General features: G+C 39.4%; 1 protein-coding gene across 3 annotated transcripts in view; it reads right to left on the bottom strand.

Moving 5' to 3' along the window:
• Positions 1-21,466, bottom strand: part of Dnah7c (dynein, axonemal, heavy chain 7C) — a 382,050-nt gene that overhangs the window by 68,773 nt on the left and 291,811 nt on the right. For all 3 annotated transcript variants that reach the window (XM_011238631.3, NM_001310335.1, XM_006496387.4), the window contains 2 exons: positions 13,525-13,679; positions 7,697-7,887 (listed from right to left, as the gene is read on the bottom strand). In XM_011238631.3, the coding sequence (XP_011236933.1) occupies positions 7,697-7,887; positions 13,525-13,679 (346 nt within the window). The remainder of the gene's footprint in view (positions 1-7,696; positions 7,888-13,524; positions 13,680-21,466) is intronic.

The raw sequence follows: 21,466 nt of genomic DNA, 5'->3' as shown, positions 1-21,466 counted from the left end.
TCAGTCCTGTGTAGCCTGCTCTCTTCCTGCCCTTCTATACCCACCAGTATACCCGACAATAAAACAGCAGCTGTCTAGTTCTGGCCATCAAATAATCTAGAAGCCGATAAATACCGACTTGAGCTTCATTTCCTTTGAAATTCTCACTTACTGGTTTTTGTATATTTGCCAGTGTGCTGCCTGTTGTTTTAAAATAAAATCTCAATTTTTCTATTTTAACAATGAAGACTCCAGGGTTAAACCCTGCTAGCTCTGAGAGGCAAAGAAAGCACCCAGGTGAGCTTCCTCCTTAGCCAACATCCCAGAATTAACCCCCTCTCTTATGCAGTCTCACAAAGACTCCATCAAACTAAATGTTCCTCCCTTTTACTTCCTGCATGTCTTTCTGTGCATCCTTCTGACTCCCTCTTACTCTCTAAGGTTTTTTTCCTAATAATCTTATGTTCACTTGCAGTCAACTGTTTGTCCGCTCTGCTTCTTGACCTGTGGTTGACTTTATTTAATTCTGTCTACAATATTCAAGCAGAAAGCTCTTGGATTAAAAGGTGTGCCCTAAGGCTGAGCCACACCACAGCTAAAGCAGGATTTTCCAGTAAATAATACAATCTTAGTGTGATGGACTATCCTGCAACAGTTGCCCATGTGCCTTAGGGTCTGCAAACCCAGAAGACTCTGAAGACCCAGCTCCTCTACTTCTGTTTGTGTCTTTTACTCCACTAACATGTGAGCTCAGGGCTTGCTCTACTGCACACCTTGAGCCCTGGGATATGCCACACCAACTCTCTATTTTCTACGCTGCAGATTTACCTCCTCACAGACACTTCCCCAGTGCACTCCAGCCCCACCCGTAGCAGCTTCCTGTGCTTCTTCATTGGTTCCTAACTTCTTACAGCACACCTGTGACTAGATGCAGCCATGCATTTATTTGTCACCTGATCTGGGGTGGAACAACATCCAGTAGGACAAGGATCTAAAAGTAGTAAATATTCAGGACATAGAGAAAAGGGATCTAACCTGACCCACAGTGACTATGGGGCTTTACCCTAGAGACAGGGTGCAGAGGTGGACTTTGCAGCTGGTTGACAGAGAGTTGAATGAAAGACAGGACAACATTATAGGCTGGATAGTTTCAGCACTGTAGTTTGGTGGAATCTCCTGCTGAACTGGAAGCCAGGAGTAGTGTCTGGATTTCATCTCCAGAGTCTCTTTTTTTAATTGGTCTGGAATGGACCCGTTGTTTTTGGTAGGTGACTTGAATGTACAACCACGGCTGAGAAAGACTCCAGGCAGAGGAAACAGCATAGAAAAGGAGGAGCAGGAAATTCCATCATCCCAACATGGAGAACATATGAGTAGAAGCTATTTCTAGGCCACTGATAAATGAAGGTTTCTAACATGCATGGCCAAGAACCCAACATTTTCTATATTGTTCACAATGTCGAAAATGATCTCCTTAGCCTTGAAAATTCTTTATGATCTCAGTAACTGCCAGAAGCCAACAGAGACAGCTCAGTGCTTGCTCCTGCTTTCACTAGTTCCTTAATCAAAGGATATGACTAGGAACAACCCATCTAAACTCAGGAACAGCACACAACACTGTATGCTGTTGACCATTCTGTTCAAAAGGTTTTATGTCACAACTTGCCTAGATCATTGCAGCCAAAATTGCTGTTTTATCATACCTAAATCTGAGGGTTTTTCATATTATGACAAGAGATTAGCAAAATAGAAAAACTCAGTGAGCAAACACTGAACATGTCATAAACAGCCAAACACGCAATCAGCTTCTTAGAAGGATTATTGGCATAGTAAAGAGGTGTTGCTTTGGTTTCTACCCACCAGGCTCTGATACTAGGTGGCAGCGAGAGGGGGGGGGGTGTTTATCACATGGATTTAAAGCAGGGTGTGTTTCCAGAAACTGAAGTACAGTTCAATGTAATAGAGTGGAGTTCTAAACATAAGCCAAGACAGTTATAATCACTGAATTTTCAATAACAAAACAAAACAAAACAAAAATATACATTGTTGAAAACACTGTCTTTATGACATGTGGTACTTAGAAAACTGGGTGCCCACTTGGAGGAGCATGAAGTAGATCCTATCTTTCCCCTGCACAAAAACACCACATGGTCAGAGTCAAAACTCTGATATCATCAGAGGAAAAGAAGGGGAAAGACATAAGGGTATAGTAAGAGGCAACATCTTTCTCAATAAGTCCCCAGGAAATAAGACCAATAATGCATGTAGCTTTATAAAATTCAATGGAAACAGCTGATTGAATGAAGAGATAAGAAGAGATAACCTGCAGAAGGGGAGAAAATCTTTGTCAACTATACATCCGATAGAGGATTAATAGCTAGAATATTTCTTCTGACTTCTGCCCCATTCCAAAGCAAACAAACAAACAAACAAAGCAACAAGTAACCAAACCACACAATCAGGTAACTGGGTTAATGAGCTGAACAGGAAGTTACCCAAAGTGAAATACAAATGGCCATAAAACATGAAAAAATGCTTAAGCTCTCTAAGCCATCAGAGAAGAAAATCAAAATTATATTGAGATTCCATACTTCTCAAGTCAAATGGCAACTATTATGACAAACAATCCGTGCAGACAAGAATACAGGGAAAGAGAGTTCAGATGATGGTGGGGATCTAAACTATCCCCAAGGAAATCAGCATAGAGATTTCCTAAAAAACAAAAAAACAAAGCAAAAAAACTATAAAAAGAACTTCCATATGACCTGGCTATACCACTCCTGGGTATTTATTTACTCAAAGGACTCCTGGTCAGCTGATTACAGAGAACTGTGCACATTGATGCTTCATACAGCACTGTGCAGAATAGGAAAATGTGTAACAAATATAGGTATCCAAACACAGGGATATCAGGAAAATGTCATGCATATATGTAACAGTATTTTTTTTCAACCATAAGAACAAAAAAGAAAGTGAAGGAAGGCAAGGCAAGGAGGAAGAGGAAGAGAAGGAGGAGGAAACAAAAGGGAGAAAGGGTGAGAAGCAGCAGGAGGGGAGGAGGGGGAAGGAAAGAGAGGGAAGAGAATCAGCTGTTGCTTTCTGCTTGCCTTGTCCGCTCCAACCATGCCAAGTCCCAATACAGAAACGGAAGGTCTAACATACATTCCTGTTCAGCTCAGTATTTATATTAGGTACAATTTAGGTGACCACTAGGTCACAGCATGAGCCACCACTCTTTCACCTATGGATGAGGGTCAACGCTATTCTTTTTAATATCTGAATTGTATAGAACCTTTGGTGGTTCTGCCTGGCTTGTAAACTTGCCACTGCCCAGGCACACAGGTTTCCTCTTCTTCCAAATGCAAGTATGTAGTGCTGTGGCTGATGCCGTGAACCTTATTTCATCTTTGTCTTTTCAGCACAGTGTTTGAGATTTGGCTGCTGTGCAGGGGACATCACATTCCCCTGCTTTTGCTGGCAAGAGCCTATTCCCTCTGCAGGGACCTGCCATTTTGTTTTTGTGTGGAAACTTGCTAACTGGGGCAGGCATCAAGTGCAAAGCAGCTTCCTCTGGTACCCCTAGACAGATGACTCACTTCTCCCACCCAAACCTGATGCCTGCTTTGTGTTAGTGACACCCTGTTGTTCTTTTACCCCATTTTTTTAGTGCTCAGCCTCCAGTTGTTAAGGTTTTGTCTTTTACTGTTTTTTGTAATAGACATTAGGGGGCCCCCAAGACCAGGAGTCTGCACGTAGCACCTGGGATGCTGTCCCTGAGTTAATTATGATTGGTGAATAAAGTTGCTGACAGGCAATAGCTGGGCAGAAGAGACATAGATGGTGGTCAGGTTTTGCTGGCTTGCAGGAGAGAGGACCATGAAGAGAGAGGAGAAAGAAGAGGCTGCCATGGAATAAAAGAATAATGTTCAGGAGGGAGGAGGAGTGCTACCATGGGAAAGCTGAGCCAGAAAAAGTGTGGCCATGTGGGCTGGCCAATTGGGGTTAAGAGCAGTCCAGATGGAACCCAGTAATTAGTACGTGATAATTTGGTATTCTTGATAGGAACCAAGATTCTAACAGCATGGAGAGTAGGCAGTCACCCAGTTATTGTGCTGCCTAAGGCATAGTAAAAATATAAAGGCTGTGTGTGTGTTTTGCATCCAGGAACATAAATGGTCTAAGGTGGGGAAGAAACCACAGGCTGGGATTTTAATATTTTTTACTACATCCCGTGCCACTTTGTACAGTTTATATGGATGCAGTCACAGGTTAGGATGAGGTAATAATCATGAAAAAAAGACAAAACTGATCCTATTAACAGATTAATCCTGAATGAGGAGCCAGCTATACAGGGTATACTCATTTTCATGCAAAAAACAGTATTAGCAGTATGCCTGGTTTATAACTTTTGTTTTGCTGCGTACAGATAGAAACCTATTCATTGCAAGCCTAATGATGTCAGATCTTTGAAACAAAGATTTTTGCAAATGTAGCTACACACTCACAAAGCGTTTGAAATCCTACAGACACAGCAGCAAGATTTCATTTTCATTTAGACCCAAAAGAATGTAAGCAGCATGGAACCCTCCCTTGGGTGCTTTTGAAAGCAAAAGGTACAGGAAAGACCCAAAATGTGGGGGCGAGAAGACACATTTAAATACATAAATGAAAGTTAGTTACTACCTCACCAAGCTTCCTAATCCCCATTTAATCAATTCTAGCAATTAAAAATAATGGAGCAATAAAACACTCTGGGGATCTTAGGGATTTCAGTGCTGAACCATACACACTTCTGCATCCTCCCTGCTGCAGCTTACAACTTCTGTCATAGGCAGTTATTATCCAACCAAGGGCTGTTTGTGCTCTCTGTGAGATTGCCCTGTGCTCTCCTGGAATGTAGAAAGGGGTTTTTTTCCATACTGCTTATTAATCTTTTTCTTATAACACAGCTTTGGGATTTTATTTCCTTGTGTTTTATTCTTTTACTCCTTATGTTGAAAAGTTAAATTGTCATGCTAATGTTAACATTCATATAAACTCAGTCCACTAGGCTCTATCCAGAGCACTTTATGGAGACTCACTTATTCAGTTTTTTACTTCACTCAGTGACATAGTAACTTTTATTAGGATCATTTACACATGAAGGGACTGATTCACAGGGACATGGAACAGCGAGGCCACATCTGTGATAGAGCAGTGGTTCAAATCCATACCCTTAACTATGTTAGTCTCTTTCCTAATGAGGAAAGGGATACCAGGTGGGTTTGTTTTGTTTGTTTGTTTTCTTTTTTGTTTGTTTGTTTGGGTTTTTCTTTTGAGTGCTTAAATAACAGTATGTTTAGCTAATTAAAAACAGTAGCCACAGCATTTCCATTATGTTTTCAAAACCAAGCTGGACCGTCACACACAAGCATCTAGACCCTGTAGCTATATTCATCAGCCCATGTGTATGTACTCTGAGGTTCCAGGACACACTGTGGCCACCACCATGCCTACTTTTCATGGCCCACAAATTACACTCACTCCCTCTGCACACACTGCTGTGTGCACAGTGTGAAGCCCTTGAGAACAGGTATCATGCTCATCGATCATGGATGGAATGATTGTCCCAATATCATCTGCGATCTGCCTTTCAGGGGAGGTGCCTGTTTTAAGTATTCTCAATAAAAAAGATCTATGCATACTGGACAGAAATTTTTTTTCCTATATGTAGTTTAACAGATCAGAATGATGTGGTAAATAAATGTTACACTCACTCTCAAACATTGAGTGACAACCAGGGATGAGAATAAGGGAATTAAAATAGATTATGGTAAAGCCCCTAATTCCAGGTGCCCAGCCTTAGATCAATGTTACTGCCATTTTAATCTTTGCATAACATGTTAACTTTATCCTTTAAAGGAATTTGTGGTATTAAAAAAAACGAAAACAAAGCTGATCATTCTTTTAAATAATTCTGCAAAATCAGAAAGCAGCAGCAGCCTTCCTATGAGAAAGGTCCAAGTGTCCACTCCAATAAGGTGCATATTATCATCTACTACAAAGCAAGAATGTTGGCACATGACATATGTGAAATCATCCAAGGATGATCGTGCACCTAACCCTAACCCTAACCCTAACCCTAACCCTAACCCTAACCCTAACCCTAACCCTTGATGCACTTCCCACAGCTCAGGTGGCCCCAACAGATTGGGAAATGATTTTTACTAATCCTAAATCTGATAGGGGACTAATATCCAATATATACAAAGAGATCAAGAAGCTGGACTCCAGAAATTCAAAGAACCCCATTAAAAGTGGGGTACAGAGCTAAACAAAGAATTCTCAACTGAGGAATACCGAAGGGCTGAGAAGCACTTGAGAAAATGTTCAACATCCTTAATCATCAGGGAAATGCAAATCAAAACAACTCTGAGTTTCCACCTCACACCAGTCAGAATGGCTAAGATAAAAAATTCAGGTGACAGCAGATGCTGGCGAGGATGTGGAGAAAGAGGAACATTCCTTCGTTCCTGGTGGGACTGAAAGCTGTTACAACCACTCTGGAAATCAGTCTGGTGGTTCCTCAGAAAATTAGACATAGTACTACCAGAATATCCAGCAATACCTCTCCTGGGATATATCCAGAAGATGTTCCAACTGGTAATAAGGACACATGCTCCACTATGTTCATAGCAGCCTTATTTATAATAGCCAGAAGCTGGAAAGATCCCAGATGTCCCTCAACAGAGGAATGGATACAGAAAATGTGGTACATTTACACAATGGAGTACTACTCAGCTATTAAAAACAATGAATTTATGAAATTCTTAGGCCAGTGGATGTGTCTGGAGGATATCTTTCTGAGTGAGGTAACCCAATCACAAAAGAATATGCACTCACTGATAAGTGGATTTTAGCCCAGAATCTTGGAATACCCAAGATGCAATTTGCAAAACACAAGAAAATTAAGAAGAAGGAAGACCAACGTGTGGATACTTCATTCCTCCTTAGAATAGGGAACAAAATACCCATAGAAGGAGTTACAGAGACAAAGTTTGGAGCTGAGAAAAAAGGATGGACCATCCAGAGATGGCCCCACCCGGGGATCCATCCCATAATCAGCCACCAAATGCAGACACTATGGCATATGCTAGCATGATTTTGCTGAAAGGACCCTGATATAGCTGTCTCTTGTGAGGCTATGCCAGTGCCTGGCAAATACAGAAGTCGTTGCGCACAGTCATCTATTGGATGGAACACAGGACCCTCAATGGAGGAGCTAGAGAAAGTACTCATGGAGCTAAAGGGGTCTGCAACCCTATAGGAGGAATAACAATATGAACTAACCAGTATCCCCTAGAGCTGTGTCTCTAGTTGCATATGTAGCAGAGTATGGCCTAGTCGGCCATCAATGGGAAGAAAGGCCCCTTGGTATTGCAAACTTTATATGCCCTAGTACAGGGGAACACCAGGGTCAAGAAGTGGGAGTGGGTGGGTAGGGGAGCAGTGGGGGAGGGTATAGGGGACTTGCAGGATAGCATTTGAAATGTAAATGAAGAAAATACCTAATAAAAATTTGACAAAAACATTCTGCTGGCCATTCTTCACAGCACATAATTTCAGGAAGTAGAGAAGACAAATTTCAGCTCTCTTAGGAAGAACTTGTCCTCTTATGTCTGAGTAGGAAAATATGATCAGAGATCAGGAGCTGTGATAAGGAAACTTAGGTACTGGCCTTCACTGACGTCTCTGGGAGATAGTGCGGGTTCCTCAGCTTTGTTGTGATATAGAAGCGGAAGTCGGGAGCATACTCAATTGTGGAATCTCCAAGCCGAATGCATGTGCTCCCACCCTGCTTGAAGGTCTGCTTCAACAAAAGAGGCTCTAGAATCGGGTCCAGTTCTTCTCCCACATTTTCTAGCAACACTAAAGGCAGAAAAAAAAATATTCCATCATACTTAAAATATTGACTAAAGCATCCAGTGTTCCAGTTCTTTCAACTCTCCAGATTGTTTCTGTGCCAGTAGCTACCTATTTGCATCTTCAATGAGTACAGAGAAGTGATGTCATAAAAACACTGCCTGTTGTGGGAAGGATCATGAGTAGGTCTACATGGCCTCCCAGTCTCCCACTTGCTTCTACTTCTACACCTGTTAGCCAACCAGCCTGGCTTGATGGTCTCCACCTGGGACTCACTGTATCTAGGCATGATGGCTGATAAAATGCATTTCTTGGAACTATTTCAGTGTTCACTGTATTTTTATTACAAAAATGACTCATATATATTATAGAATACCTGGAAACACAGGGAATTATAATATTATAATATTATAATTTCTCTCCTCTGTTAAATTAAATAGCTTAGGTTGACATATATAAACTGATTGAAAATGATACAAGACTTCATATAATTACCTAATGAAGAATTCTCAGTTTAAATTTTCTATCAATTTCTCTATACATGATTAAGATGAAACAAATATCAATTTCTGCCCTAATTATTTTGCACGACATTATAACACAATTATCCTACATTATTAAAATTAACAAACATATTACTGTTATCTTTTAAACAGTGGTGAGCTTTTGATAGTATTATATTTGGATATTTTTCTATTCTAAGACATAAGTATCACTGTAAGCAAAACTTAGCATTTCAGAATATTTTCTTTCGATGTCATTCTCTAAAGGGCCAGAAACAAATGATCCGTAACAGTGTTAAACTCCTAGTGCATTTGCTAAGTTAAAGTGTTACACAATGGGGCTTAATTCTCTGACACAGGCAATTCTCAATTCACGTACCTGGTAAGTGTCCCTTGAAGGAATGGGGATAATCCCAGCTGGAAAGAGTGGCCTCAGGATTGAGGGACTGATAGATGTTTGCACTACACCTGCAGACATATTCTTCCCTTCCCTGGTTACTCATGGCTGAATGAATTTCTACAACTACCTCCCTACCCATTCCTCCACTGCTGGGATCTTGGCCAACAGAAACACAGAAGGTAACTTTTAAGAACTAATTTTCTTCCTCAGAAAATTGGACATAGTACTACCAGAGGATCCAGCAATACCTCTCCTGGGCATATATCCAGAAGATGCCCCAACTGGTAAGAAGGACACATGCTCCACTATCTTCATAGCAGCCTTATTTATAATAGCCAGAAGCTGGAAAGAACCCAGATGCCCCTCAACAGAGGAATGGATACAGAAAATGTGGTACATCTACACAATGGAGTACTACTCAGCTATTAAAAAGAATGAATTTATGAAATTCCTAGCCAAATGGATGGACCTGGAGGGCATCATCCTGAGTGAGGGAACACATTCACAAAGGAACTCACACAATATGTACTCACTGATAAGTGGATATTAGCCCCAAACCTAGGATACCCAAGATATAAGATACAATTTCCTAAACACATGAAACTCAAGAAGAATGAAGACTGAAGTGTGGACACTATGCCCCTCCTTAGAATTGGGAACAAAACACCCATGGAAGGAGTTACAGAGACAAAGTTTGGAGCTGAGATGAAAGGATGGACCATGTAGAGACTGCCATATCCAGGGATCCACCCCATAATCAGCATCCAAACGCTGACACCATTGCATACACTAGCAAGATTTTATTGAAAGGACCCAGATGTAGCTGTCTCTTGTGAGACTATGCCGGGGCCTAGCAAACACAGAAGTGGATGCTCACAGTCAGCTAATGGATGGATCACAGAGCTCCCAATGGAGGAGCTAGAGAAAGTACCCAAGGAGCTAAAGGGATCTGCAACCCTATAGGTGGAACAACATTATGAACTAACCAGTATCCCAGAGCTCTTGACTCTAGCTGCATATGTATCAAAAGATGGCCTAGTCGGCCATCACTGGAAAGAGAGGCCCATTGGACACGCAAACTTTATATGCCCCAGTACAGGGGAACGCCAGGGCCAAAAAGGGGGAGTGGGTGGGTAGGGGAGTGGGGGTGGGTGGGTATGGGGGACTTTTGGTATAGCATTGGAAATGTAAATGAGCTAAATACCTAATAAAAATGGAAAAAAATAATGAGGTAAAAAAAAAGAAAAAAGAACTAATTTTCACTTTCTTCTCAGTTATTTTTATAGTTAAAAAATGAATATACTATAATGAATAACTATACTAATTTCTACTGTCTAAGTTATTCTTTTCCCACCATTATTGATGACTCTGTGAATATTGTTTTTCCTAAAAGTCTGTTCCTGATTCTGTTCATGCTGGTCCTAGAAGTGAATGCACAGCCAATTTTTTGAGACACTTTAAGTCACATTACAAACTACTTTCCTGAAAAACTGTGAGACAGAGCTGCAGGAGGACACTCACTTCACTGCTGATAGACCTATCTGTAAAACGCTTGATACAAAGCAAGGGAGGGGGAGGCCAACAGTCAAGACAGGAAAACTCAGGAAGGTCTAGATAAGATGCCATCTCTCCCCATTTCAATGGAGAGTGTCAATTATCTGTGTAGATTAACTTCGTCTCAGCAGTGTTTAATTATCATACTATATATACTTTATTGATTGATACAGTAAATGCAGGTACACCTAGACTTTCCACATCATCAGTTGTCAAACTTTTTAAATAACAGACTCTTTAAACTTTTTTTTTCTTAAAGTGAGTCTTATTTTAAAACTCAATACAACAAGAGAAGAGGAAGACATGGCTCTTGTTGAAGCAGAGGCAGGTGGATGAGGTTGGCAAAACCCTCTGCCTCTCCACCCAGGCTACATGTGAAGAATAAGGGATTTAAAGTCCTGGATACTTTTTAAATACCATGAATAGGCCAGTATCTAAAAGTAACTTCTCAAGCAGAAGGAGCTTTAACCACTTATGTTTTTAAACTTTTACTTGATGGTTAAATATATAGATTAGAGCTTGACACCTTTCTATGAGAATTTAAGAATTTCACTCCTTTCTGATGTTCAATGTTAGAATACATGGTGAAAAAAAAAGAGAAGAAAGAAGGAAAGAAAGAAAGAAAGAAAGAAAAAAGAAAGGAAGGAAGAAAGAAAGAAAGAAAGAAAGAAAGAAAGAAAGAAAGAAAGAAAGAAAGAAAGAAAGAAAGAAAAACATTATTCAGAGGCAGACGACTTGGGAATTCTGGCCAGCATTCTCCTCATGGGACATGCACTCCTAGCTTAACCACTGAGCTTTCTCTAATATTTCACCTGCCTTTTTTTTTTTTTTTTTTTGAAACAGGGTTTCTCTGTATAGCCCTCACTGGCCTTGAACTTACTTTTTAGACCAGGATGGGCTCGAACTCAGAAATCTACCTGCCTCTGCCTCCCGAGTGCTGGGATTAAAGGTGCCCAGCTTCACCTGCCTTCTTAATAAATGACATGGTAAGAGCTACAGTGGGATTCCAACATTTGTTGATAAAACACAGAACCCTATTTATGTCCGGTTCACAGTATATAAGAAACATCTTTAAAGGTCTGTGCACTGTTGCTTACCCCATCCTGTACACTGTGACCCGCAGTCCTCTGTTCTCTCCTGCTGCATCTCACTGATGGATGTTTAAGATACACAAAGTAGTCTTTATCTCCCATGATTAGGATGCATAATTTCAAAAGCATTAGATAGTTCACCTCTATTACTTGCCCTACAATTATGAAATTTAAACATCAAATTCTATAACTGAGATTCAAAAAATGTCAAGAATGACAAGCAGATGGTAGACTCTCCGTTTTACTTTTATCATACCAAATATTTTAATATTTAAATTAAATAATTTCAATTGCTTGAAGAACTTAAAGTGACAGTACTGTCTAGAAATTCTCTCTGGTATTTCTGAATTCACACAGAGCATCACCTATGGCTTTCTCACTATGTTTTAAGATATTAAAAGTGAGCCACTTATCACATTCTGAAAGATCCTCAGTAATTGAAAAAGCCAACACAAGCTATACCACTGACAAAACCCTATGGACTGAGCAGCCATCTGATACTAATTATACAATAAATAATAAGTAATTTCTCCCTCACATTACACAGCTAATGTGTAGGAGAGGAAACTGAGTTATTGAACTAAACACTGAATGGCAAAGGCAGAGACTCTGGATCCAGAACTAAGGGGCCAACCCAGAATACCACTCTGGTCCTTACGTAAGAGACAATCAGTTCATTGGTCCTCCTGTGAGGGATTCTCACTTTCTGTCTTTATTACGTTAATACATGAATGATTCTGACATTACACAAGCAATATATTTGAAGAGTAGAGATTATGGCTCCCTTTTTGTGTAGCTCCTACCTCACCACGATACAAGTTGTTCTATGTCATATTGAAGTAACTGTAAATAATGTACTGTACACTGTTGTAAAAAGTTAGAAGGACTTTGAATTTTTTACCATATAAAATGATGTTTAAGGATATAAATACGTTTTTCTAAGATTTGACAGAACGTATGTGTATGAACATTGCACGGCATACCATAAATGTGTACATTTATGTGTCAATTTAATGTGAATTTAAAAGTTTAAAATTCAAAAATAGCATAGAAAGAAATACCACATGTGTGTTTACATGTCTGTGGACAAAGTCTTAAAAATAAATTTAGATTTTAGACTTTTTTCATTTCATGCTTACACTAAAATTCTAAAATTATAATTAAAACTTGAAAGCAAGCTTATTACTAACAAATAAACATAGATGTTATAGGACTGCCAGCATGCTTGTTATGTCCTTTGGAGCTATACAGCTCTTACAGCAAGAGAGACCTGAGGAACTTCTTCTGGAGCCACATATGCTATGGTTTCATAAGTGCTTGTCTTTATTTGGCTAAGTTTGATAAGCCACACAGATTTAAAATAGGACCCAATTAGTGCAGACTACAAACACGATGCATTTTGTTTTGGCAAGCGTGCCACCTGCTCAAGACCTTGATTTAAGACAATTCTTGTCATTTTTCTAATCTCTCCATTGCAAATGCCAGATGATAGTTAGACACTCAAAATCTGCTCAAGTTCCCTGGCATTTTTGTAGCATAATTCAAGAAGAAATAGAAAATGAAACTAACTGTTGTATTCAAGTATGCTTGGCATAGCAATATCGAGTAGGCTTTTTAACTGTAGAAGATTAATAATGAAAACTGAAGAAAAGCAGATAGATAAAAATTAAAACAGCCAACTTAGAGGCAGCTCCACTCTGTACTTTGTAACTCCCTGTCTTCTAGAGGTTTACTGTTTGGGAGGTCCTCGTGTGATTATTAATAAGCAATGAGAGTTCAGCCAGGTCATCACTTAATAACAAACCTGACAAGCCAGGTGGAGGTGGGGCACACCTTTAATCTCAACACTCAGGAGGCAGAAGAGGGTAGATCTTTGAGTTCAAGGCCTGCCTGCTCTACAGTTTTAGGACAAGAGTTCTAGGACAGCCAGAGCTAAACAGAAAAACCCTGTCTTCAAACAGCCACAAACCCCCCCCCCCCAAAACCAAAACAGCAAGCCTGACACAGATGTTTTCAAAACAGAGTTACAAAGTGTGTGCTTATTGTGCTCTCTCTGGGCATTTCCACACCTGCACTTGTTACTCATCTTACATACCAGGAGTTCCAAACTGGATACAGTTTTCCAGAGTTCTGACATAGTCAGGGTCACTTAGTTTAATGAGCTGGAGGCTATTGGTTTTCTCCATGTTTTTGATCCACTTATTAGCCTGACCTTGAGGGTCTATCATCAGAGGCCACCTTCTTGCATTCCTGAAACAGAGAAGAGAGATAATTCTGGTTGGACCATAATTAATCTCACATGACTGCACTAGTCGGTCTCAGATGACTCTAAGTTTAGCCTTTGTTAGTAATGTTTTACTCCTCATGATGGAAAATGATTTTCTTGATGCAGGCACATTTAGTCTGAGCAAACTGATAGAAAAACTGCCAAGGCCATTTCACAAAGTTGAAATTAATTCTTTAACTCCTTTTGGAATACTACAGTCTCTAAATTATAAATTACATGCTATTTTATAAATTCAGTCCTTATAAAAGATGTTCCAATGAGACTCTACTTTCTTTTTTTTTAAGGCATTTTTTATTAGATATTTTCTTCATTTAAATTTCAAATGCTATCCCCAAAGCCCCCAACACCCCCCACTTGCCCTGCTCCCCAGCCCACGCACTCCCTCTTCCTGACCCTGGCATTCCCCTGTCCTGGGGCATATGATCTTCACAATATCAAGGGCCTCTCTGCCCACTGATGACCAACTAGGCCATACATTGGTACATATGTGACTAGAGACACAGCTCTAGGGGGTACTGGTTAGTTCATATTGATGTTCCTCCTATAGGGTTGCAGACCCCTTTAGCTCCTTGGGTACTTTCTCTAGCTTCATCATTAGGAGCCCTGTGTTCCTTCCAATAAATGACTGTGAGCATCTACTTTTGTATTTGCCAGGAATTGATATTGCCTCATAAGAGAGAGCTATGTCAGGGTCTTGTCAGCAAAAATCTTGCTAGCATATGCAATAGTGTCTGGGTTTGGTGGTTGTATATGGTATGGATCCCTGGGTGGGGCAGTCTCTGGATGGTCCATTCTTTTGTCTCAGCTCCAAACTTTGTCTCTGTAACTCCTTCCATGAGTATTTTGTTCCCCATTAAGAAGGAGCAAAGTATCCACACTTTGACCTTCCTTCTTCTTGAGTTTCATATGTTTTACAAATTGTATCTTGGGTATTCCAAGATTCTGGGCTAAAATCCACTTATCAGTGAGTGCATATCATGTGTGTTCTTTTGTGATTGGGTTACCTCACTCAAGATGATATCCTCCACATACATCCATTTACCGAAGAATTTCATAAATTCATTCTTTTTAATAGCTGAGTAGTACTCCATTGTGTAAATGTACCATATTTTCTGTATTCATTCTTCTATTGAGGGAAATCTGTGTCTTTACAGCTTCTGGCTATTATAAATAAGGCTGTTATGAACATAGTAGAGCATTTTGATGGGGATTGCATTGAATCTGTAGATTGCTTTTGGCAAGATAGCCATTTTTACAATGTTTATCCTGCCAATCCATGAGCATGGGAGATCTTTCCAACTTCTGAGATCTTCTTTAATTTCTTTCTTCAGAGACTGAAGTTCTTATCATACAGATCTTTCACTTCCTTAGTTAGGGTCATGGCAAGGTATTTTATATTATTTGTGACTATTGAGAAGGGTGTTGTTTCCCTAATTTCTTTCTCAGCCTGTTTGTCCTTTGTGTAAAGAAAGGCCATTGACTTGTTTGAGTTAATTTTATATCCAGCTACTTCACTGAAGCTGTTTATCAGGCTTAGGAGTTCTCTGGTGGAATTTTTAGGGTCACTTATATTTACTATCATATCATCTGCAAAAAGTGATATTTTGACTTCCTCTTTTCCAATTTGTATCCCCTTGATCTCCTTTTGTTGTCGAATTGCTCTGGCTAATACTTCAAGTACTATGTTGAAAAGGTAGGGAGAAAGTGGGCAGCCTTGTCTAGTCCCTGATTTTAGTGGGATTGCTTCCAGCTTCTCTCCATTTACTTTGATGTTGGCTACTGGTTTGCTGTATATTGCTTTTATCATGTTTAGGTATGGGCCTTGAATTCCCGATCTTTCCAAAACTTTTATCATGAATGGGTGTTGGATCTTGTCAAATGCTTTTTCTGCATCTAACGAGATGATCATGTGGTTTTTGTCTTTGAGTTTGTTTATATAATGGATTATATTGATGGATTTTCGTATATTAAACCATCCCTGCATCCCTGGGATGAAACCTACTTGGTCAGGATGGATGATTGTTTTGATGTGTTCTTGGATTCGGTTAGCAAGAACTTTATTGAGGATTTTTGCATCAATATTCATAAGGGATATTGGTCTGAAGTTCTCTATCTTTGTGGGGTCTTTTTGTGGTTTAGGTATCAGAGTAATTGTGGCTTTATAGAATGTGTTGGGTAGAGTACCTTCTGTTTCTATTTTGTGGAATAGTTTGTGAAGAACTGGGATTAGATCTTCTTTGAAGGTCTGATAGAACTCTGCACTAAACCCATCTGGTCCTGGGCTTTTTTTGCTTGGGAGACTATTAATGACTGCTTCTATTTCTTTGGGGGATATCAGGCTGTTTAGATCATTAACCTGATCTTGATTCAACTTTGGTACCTGGTATCTGTCTAGAAACTTCTCCATTTCATCCAGGTTCTCCAGTTTTGTTGAGTATAGTCTTTTGTAGAAGGATCTGATGGTGTTTTGGATTTCTTCAGGATCTGTTGTTATGTCTCCCTTTTCATTTCTGATTTTGTTAATTAGAATGCTTTCCCTGTGCCCTCTAGTGAGTCTGGCTAAGGGATTGTCTATCTTGTTGATTTTCTCAAAGAACCAGCTCCTCGATTGGTTGATTCTCTGAATAGTTCTTCTTGTTTCCATTTCGTTGATTTCGCCCCTGAGTTTGATTATTTCCTGCCGTCTACTCCTCTTGGGTGAATTTGCTTCCTTTTGTTTTAGAGCTTTTAGGTGTGTTGTCAAGCTGCTAATGTGTGCTCTCTCTAGTTTCTTTTTGGAGGCACTCAGAGCTATGAGTTTTCCTTTTAGAAATGCTTTCATTGTGTCCCATAAGTTTGGGTATGAAGGGGCTTCATTTTCATTAAACTCTAAGAAGTCCTTAATATCTTTCTTTATTCCTTCCTTGACCAAGGTATCATTGAGAAGAGTGTTGTTCAGTTTCCACGTGAATGTTGGCTTTCTATTATCTATTTTGTTATTGAAGATCAGCCTTAGTGCATGGTGATCTGATAGGATGCATGGGACAATTTCAATATTTTTATATCTGTTGAGGCCTGTTTTCTGACCTATTATGTGGTCAATTTTGGAGAAGGTACCATGAGATGCTAAGAAGGTATAACCTTTTGTTGTAGGATAAAATGTTCTGTAGATATCTGTCAGATCCATTTGTTTCATAACTTCTGTTAGTTTCACTGTGTCCCTGTTTAGTTTGTTTCCATGATCTGTCCATTGGTGAAAGTGGTGTGTTGAAGTCTCCCACTATTATTGTGTGAGGTGCAATGTGTGCTTTGAGCTTTACTAAAGTGTCTTTAATGAATGTACTGCCCTTGTATTTGGAGCATAGATATTCAGAATTGATAGTTCCTCTTGGAGGATTTTACCTTTGATGAGAACGAAGTGCCCCTCCTTGTCTTTTTTGATGACTTTGGGTTGGAAGTCAATCTTATCAGATATTAGGATGGCTACTCCAGCTTGTTTCTTCATACCATTTGCTTGGAAAATTGTTTTCCAGCCTTTCATTCTGAGGTAGTGTCTATCTTTTTCTCTGAGATGAGTTTCCTGTAAGCAGCAAAATGTTGGGTCTTGTTTGTGTAGCCAGTTTGTTAGTCTATGTCTTTTTATTGGGGAGTTGAGACCATTGATATTAAGAGATATTAAGGAAAAGTAATTGTTGGTTCCTCTTATTTTTGTTTTTAAAGTTGGCATTCTGTTTTTGTGGCTGTCTTCTTTTAGGTTTGTTGAGGGATTACTTTCTTGTTTTTTCTAGGGCGAGGTTCCCGTCCTTGTATTGGTTTTTTTCTGTTATTATCCTTTGAAGGGCTGGATTCATGGAAAGCTAATGTGTGAATTTGGTTTTGTCATGGAATACTTTGGTTTCTCCATCTATGGTAATTGAGAGTTTGGCTGGGTATAGTAGCCTGGGCTGGCATTTGTGTTCTCTTAGTGTCTGTATAACATCTGTCTGGGCTCTTCTGGCTTTCATAGTCTCTGGTGAAAAATGTGGTGTAATTCTGATTGGCTTGCCTTTATAAGTTACTTGACCTTTTTCCCTTACTGCTTTTAGTATTCTATCTTTATTTAGTGCATTTGTTATTCTGATTATTATGTGTCGGGAGGAATTTTTTTTCTGGTCCAGTCTATTTGGAGTTCTGTATGCTTCTTGTATGTTCATGGGCATCTCTTTCTTTAGATTTGGGAAGTTTTCTTCTATAATTTTGTTGAAGATATTTGCTGGTCCTTTGAGTTGAAAATCTTCATTCTCATCCACCCCTATTATCTGTATGTTTGGTCTTCTCATTGTGTCTTGGATTTCCTGGATATTTTGAGTTAGGATCTTTTTGCATTTTCCATGTCCTTTGATTGTTGTGCCGATGTTGTCTATGGAATCTTCTGCACCTGATATTCTCTCTTCCATCTCTTGTATTCTGTTGCTGATGCTCCAGTCTATGGTTCCAGATTTCTTTCCTAGGGTTTCTATCTCCAGTGTTGCCTCACTTTGATTTTTCTTTATTGTGTCTACTTCCCTTTTTAGGTCTAGTATGGTTTTGTTTATTTCCATCACCTGTTTGGATGTGTTTTCCTCTTTTTCTGTAAGGACTTCTACCTGTTTGATTGTGTTTTCCTGTTTTTCTTTAAGGACTTGTAACTCTTTAGCAGTGTTCTCCTGTATTTCTTTAAGTGAGTTATTAAAGTTCTTCTTGATGTCCTCTACCATCATCATGAGATATGCTTTTAAATCTGGGTCTAGGTTTTAGGGTGTGTTGGGGTGCCCTGGACTGGGCGAAGTGGGAGTGCTGGGTTCTGATGATTATGAGTGGTCTTGCTTCCTGTTAGTAAGATTCCTACGTTTACCTTTCACCATCTGGTAATCTCTGGAGTTAGTTGTTATAGTTGACTCTGTTTAGAGATTGTTCTTCTGGTGATTCTGTTACTGTCTATCAGCAGACCTGGGAGACAGACTCTCTCCTCTGAGTTTCAGTGCTCAGAGCACTCTCTGCTGGCAAGCTCTCCTCTTACAGGGAAGGTGCGCATATATCTTGTGTTTGGACCTCCTCCTGGCTGAAGAAGAAGGCCCAAAACAGGACCTTTCCCAGAAGCTGTGTTGCTTTGGCAAGTCCCAGAAGCTGTCACCTTCTGTGGCGCACACTCTCACCTGTGCAGACTAAGTTCCTAAGTTCAGCGGAGTCCGGAACCAAGGTGGCGCCCGCTGCTCCTGAGGCTGAGGCCTTCCGAGCCAGGCGGACACCTGTCCTCTGGTCGGGATGGTGGCCGGCTGTCTGCGGCCCGAAAAGGATGCTGCCTCAGTGGCTCTGTGGCTCCGCCTGTCCCAGAAGCTGTCCGGTTCTGCGGTGCACCCTCTCACCTGTTCAGACTAATTTCCTAAGTTCGAAGGAGTCCTGGAACCCGAGCCCCAATTTTAATGAGGTTATTTGTTTTTCTGAAGTCTACCTTCTTGAGTTCTTTATATATTGGATATTAGTCCACTATCTGATTTAGGATAGGTAAAGATCCTTTTCCAATCTGTTGGTGGCCTTTTTGTCTTATTCATAGTGTCTTTTGCCTTACAGAAGCTTTGCAATTTTATGAGCTCCCATTTGTGGATTCTGGAACTTACATACAAACCATTGCTGTTCTATTCAGGAATTTTTCTCCTGTGCCCTTATCTTCATGGCTTTCCCCAACTTTCTCCTCTATAAGTTTCACTGTCTTTGGTTTTATGTGGAGTTCCTTAATCCACTTAGATTTGACCTTAGTACAAGGTGATAGGAATGGATCAATTCACATTCTTCTACATGGTTTTTCTCTTTCTGCTTGTTTATATAATGGATTACATTGATGGATTTCCATATATTAAACAATCCCTGCATCCCTGAAATGAAACCTACTTGGTCAGAATGGATGAGTGTTTTGATGTGTTCTTGGATTTGGTTTGCGAGGATTCTATTGAGTATTTTTGCATTGATATTCATAAGGAAAATTGGTCTGAAGTTCTCTATTTTTGTTGGGTCTTTCTGTGGTTTAGGTATCAGAATAATTGTGGCTTCATAGAATGAATTGGGTAGGGTACCTTCTGCTTCTATTTTTTGGAATAGTTAGTGAAGAACTGGAATTAGATCTTCTTTGAAGGTCTGATAGAACTCTGCAGTAAACCCATCTGGTCCTGGGCTTTTTTTGGTTGGGAGACTATTAATGACTGATTCTATTTCTTTACTGGATATAGGACTGTTTAGATCATTAACCAGATCCTGATTTATCTTTGTTACCTGGTATCTGTCTAGAAATTGGTCCATTCCATATAGGTTTTCTAGTTTTGTTGAGTATAGCCTTTTGTAGAAGGATCTGATGGTGTTTCGGATTTCATCAGGATCTGTTGTTATATCTCCCTTTTCATTACTGACTTTGTTAAATAGGATGCTGTCCCTGTGTCTCTAGTGAGTCTGGCTAAGGGTTTATCTATCTTGTTGATTTTCTCAAAGAACCAGCTCCTCATTTGGTTGATTCTTTGAATACTTCTTCTTGTTTTCCTTTGGTTGATTTTACCTGAGTTTGATTATTTCCTGCTGTCTACTCCTCTTGGGTGAATTTGCTTTCTTTTGTACTAGAGCTTTTAGGTGTGTTGTCAAGCTGTTAGTGTGTGTTCTCTCTAGTTTCTTTCTGGAGGCACTCAGAGTTATGAGTTTTTCTCTTAGAAATGCTTTCATTGTGTCCCATAAGTTTGGGTATGAAGGCCTTCATTTTCATTAAAGTTTAAAAAGTCTTTAATTTCATTCTTTATTCCTTCCTTGACCAAATTATCATTGAGAAGAGTGTTGTTTAGTTTCCATGTGAATGTTGGTTTTCTATTATTTATGATGTTATTGAAGATCAGCTTTAGTCCATGGTGATCTGATAGGATGCATGGGACAATTTCAATATTTTTGTATCTGTTGAGGCCTCTTTTGTGACCAATCATGTTCAATTTTGGAGAAGGTACCATGAGATACTGAGAAGAAGGTCTATCCTTTTGTTTTAGGATAAAATGTTCTGTAGATATCTGTTAAGTCCATTTGTTTCATCAATTCTGTTAGTTTCACTGTGTTTGTCTTTAGTTTATGTTTCCATGATCTGTCCTTTGATGAAAGTGGTGTGTTGAAGTCTCCCCCTATTATTGTGTGAGGTGCAATATGTGCTTTGAGCTTTACTAAAGTTTCTTTAATGCATGTGGCTGCCCTTGCATTTGGAGCATAGATATTCAGAATTGAGAGTTCCTCTTGGAAGATTTTACCTTTGATGAGAATGAAGTGCCCCTACTTGTCTTTTTGATAACTTTGGGTTGGAAGTAGATTTTATTCAATTTTAGAATGGCTACTCCAGCTTGTTTCTTCATACCATTTGCTTGGAAAATTGTTTTCCAGCCTTTCACTCTGAGGTAGTGTCTATCTTTTTTCCTCAGATTCATTTCCTATAAGCAGAAAAATGTGTCCCATTTGTGTAGCCAATCTATTAGTCTATGTCTTTTTATTTGGGAATTGAGTCCATTGATATTAAGAGATATTAAGGAAAAGTAATTGTTGCTTCCTATTATTTCTGTTGTTAGAGTTGGCATTCTGTTCTTGTGGCTCTCTTCTTTTAGGTTTGTTGAAGTATTACTTTCTTGGTTTTTCTAGGGCGTGGTATCCGTCCATATATATATATATATATATATATATATATATATATATATACATATACATATACATATACATATACATATATACATATATATATATA

This window comes from Mus musculus, chromosome 1 (assembly GCF_000001635.26).
Source record: "Mus musculus strain C57BL/6J chromosome 1, GRCm38.p6 C57BL/6J".
NCBI classification, from domain to species: domain Eukaryota; kingdom Metazoa; phylum Chordata; class Mammalia; order Rodentia; family Muridae; genus Mus; species Mus musculus.
This window is presented reverse-complemented; position numbering and strand designations above follow the sequence as displayed.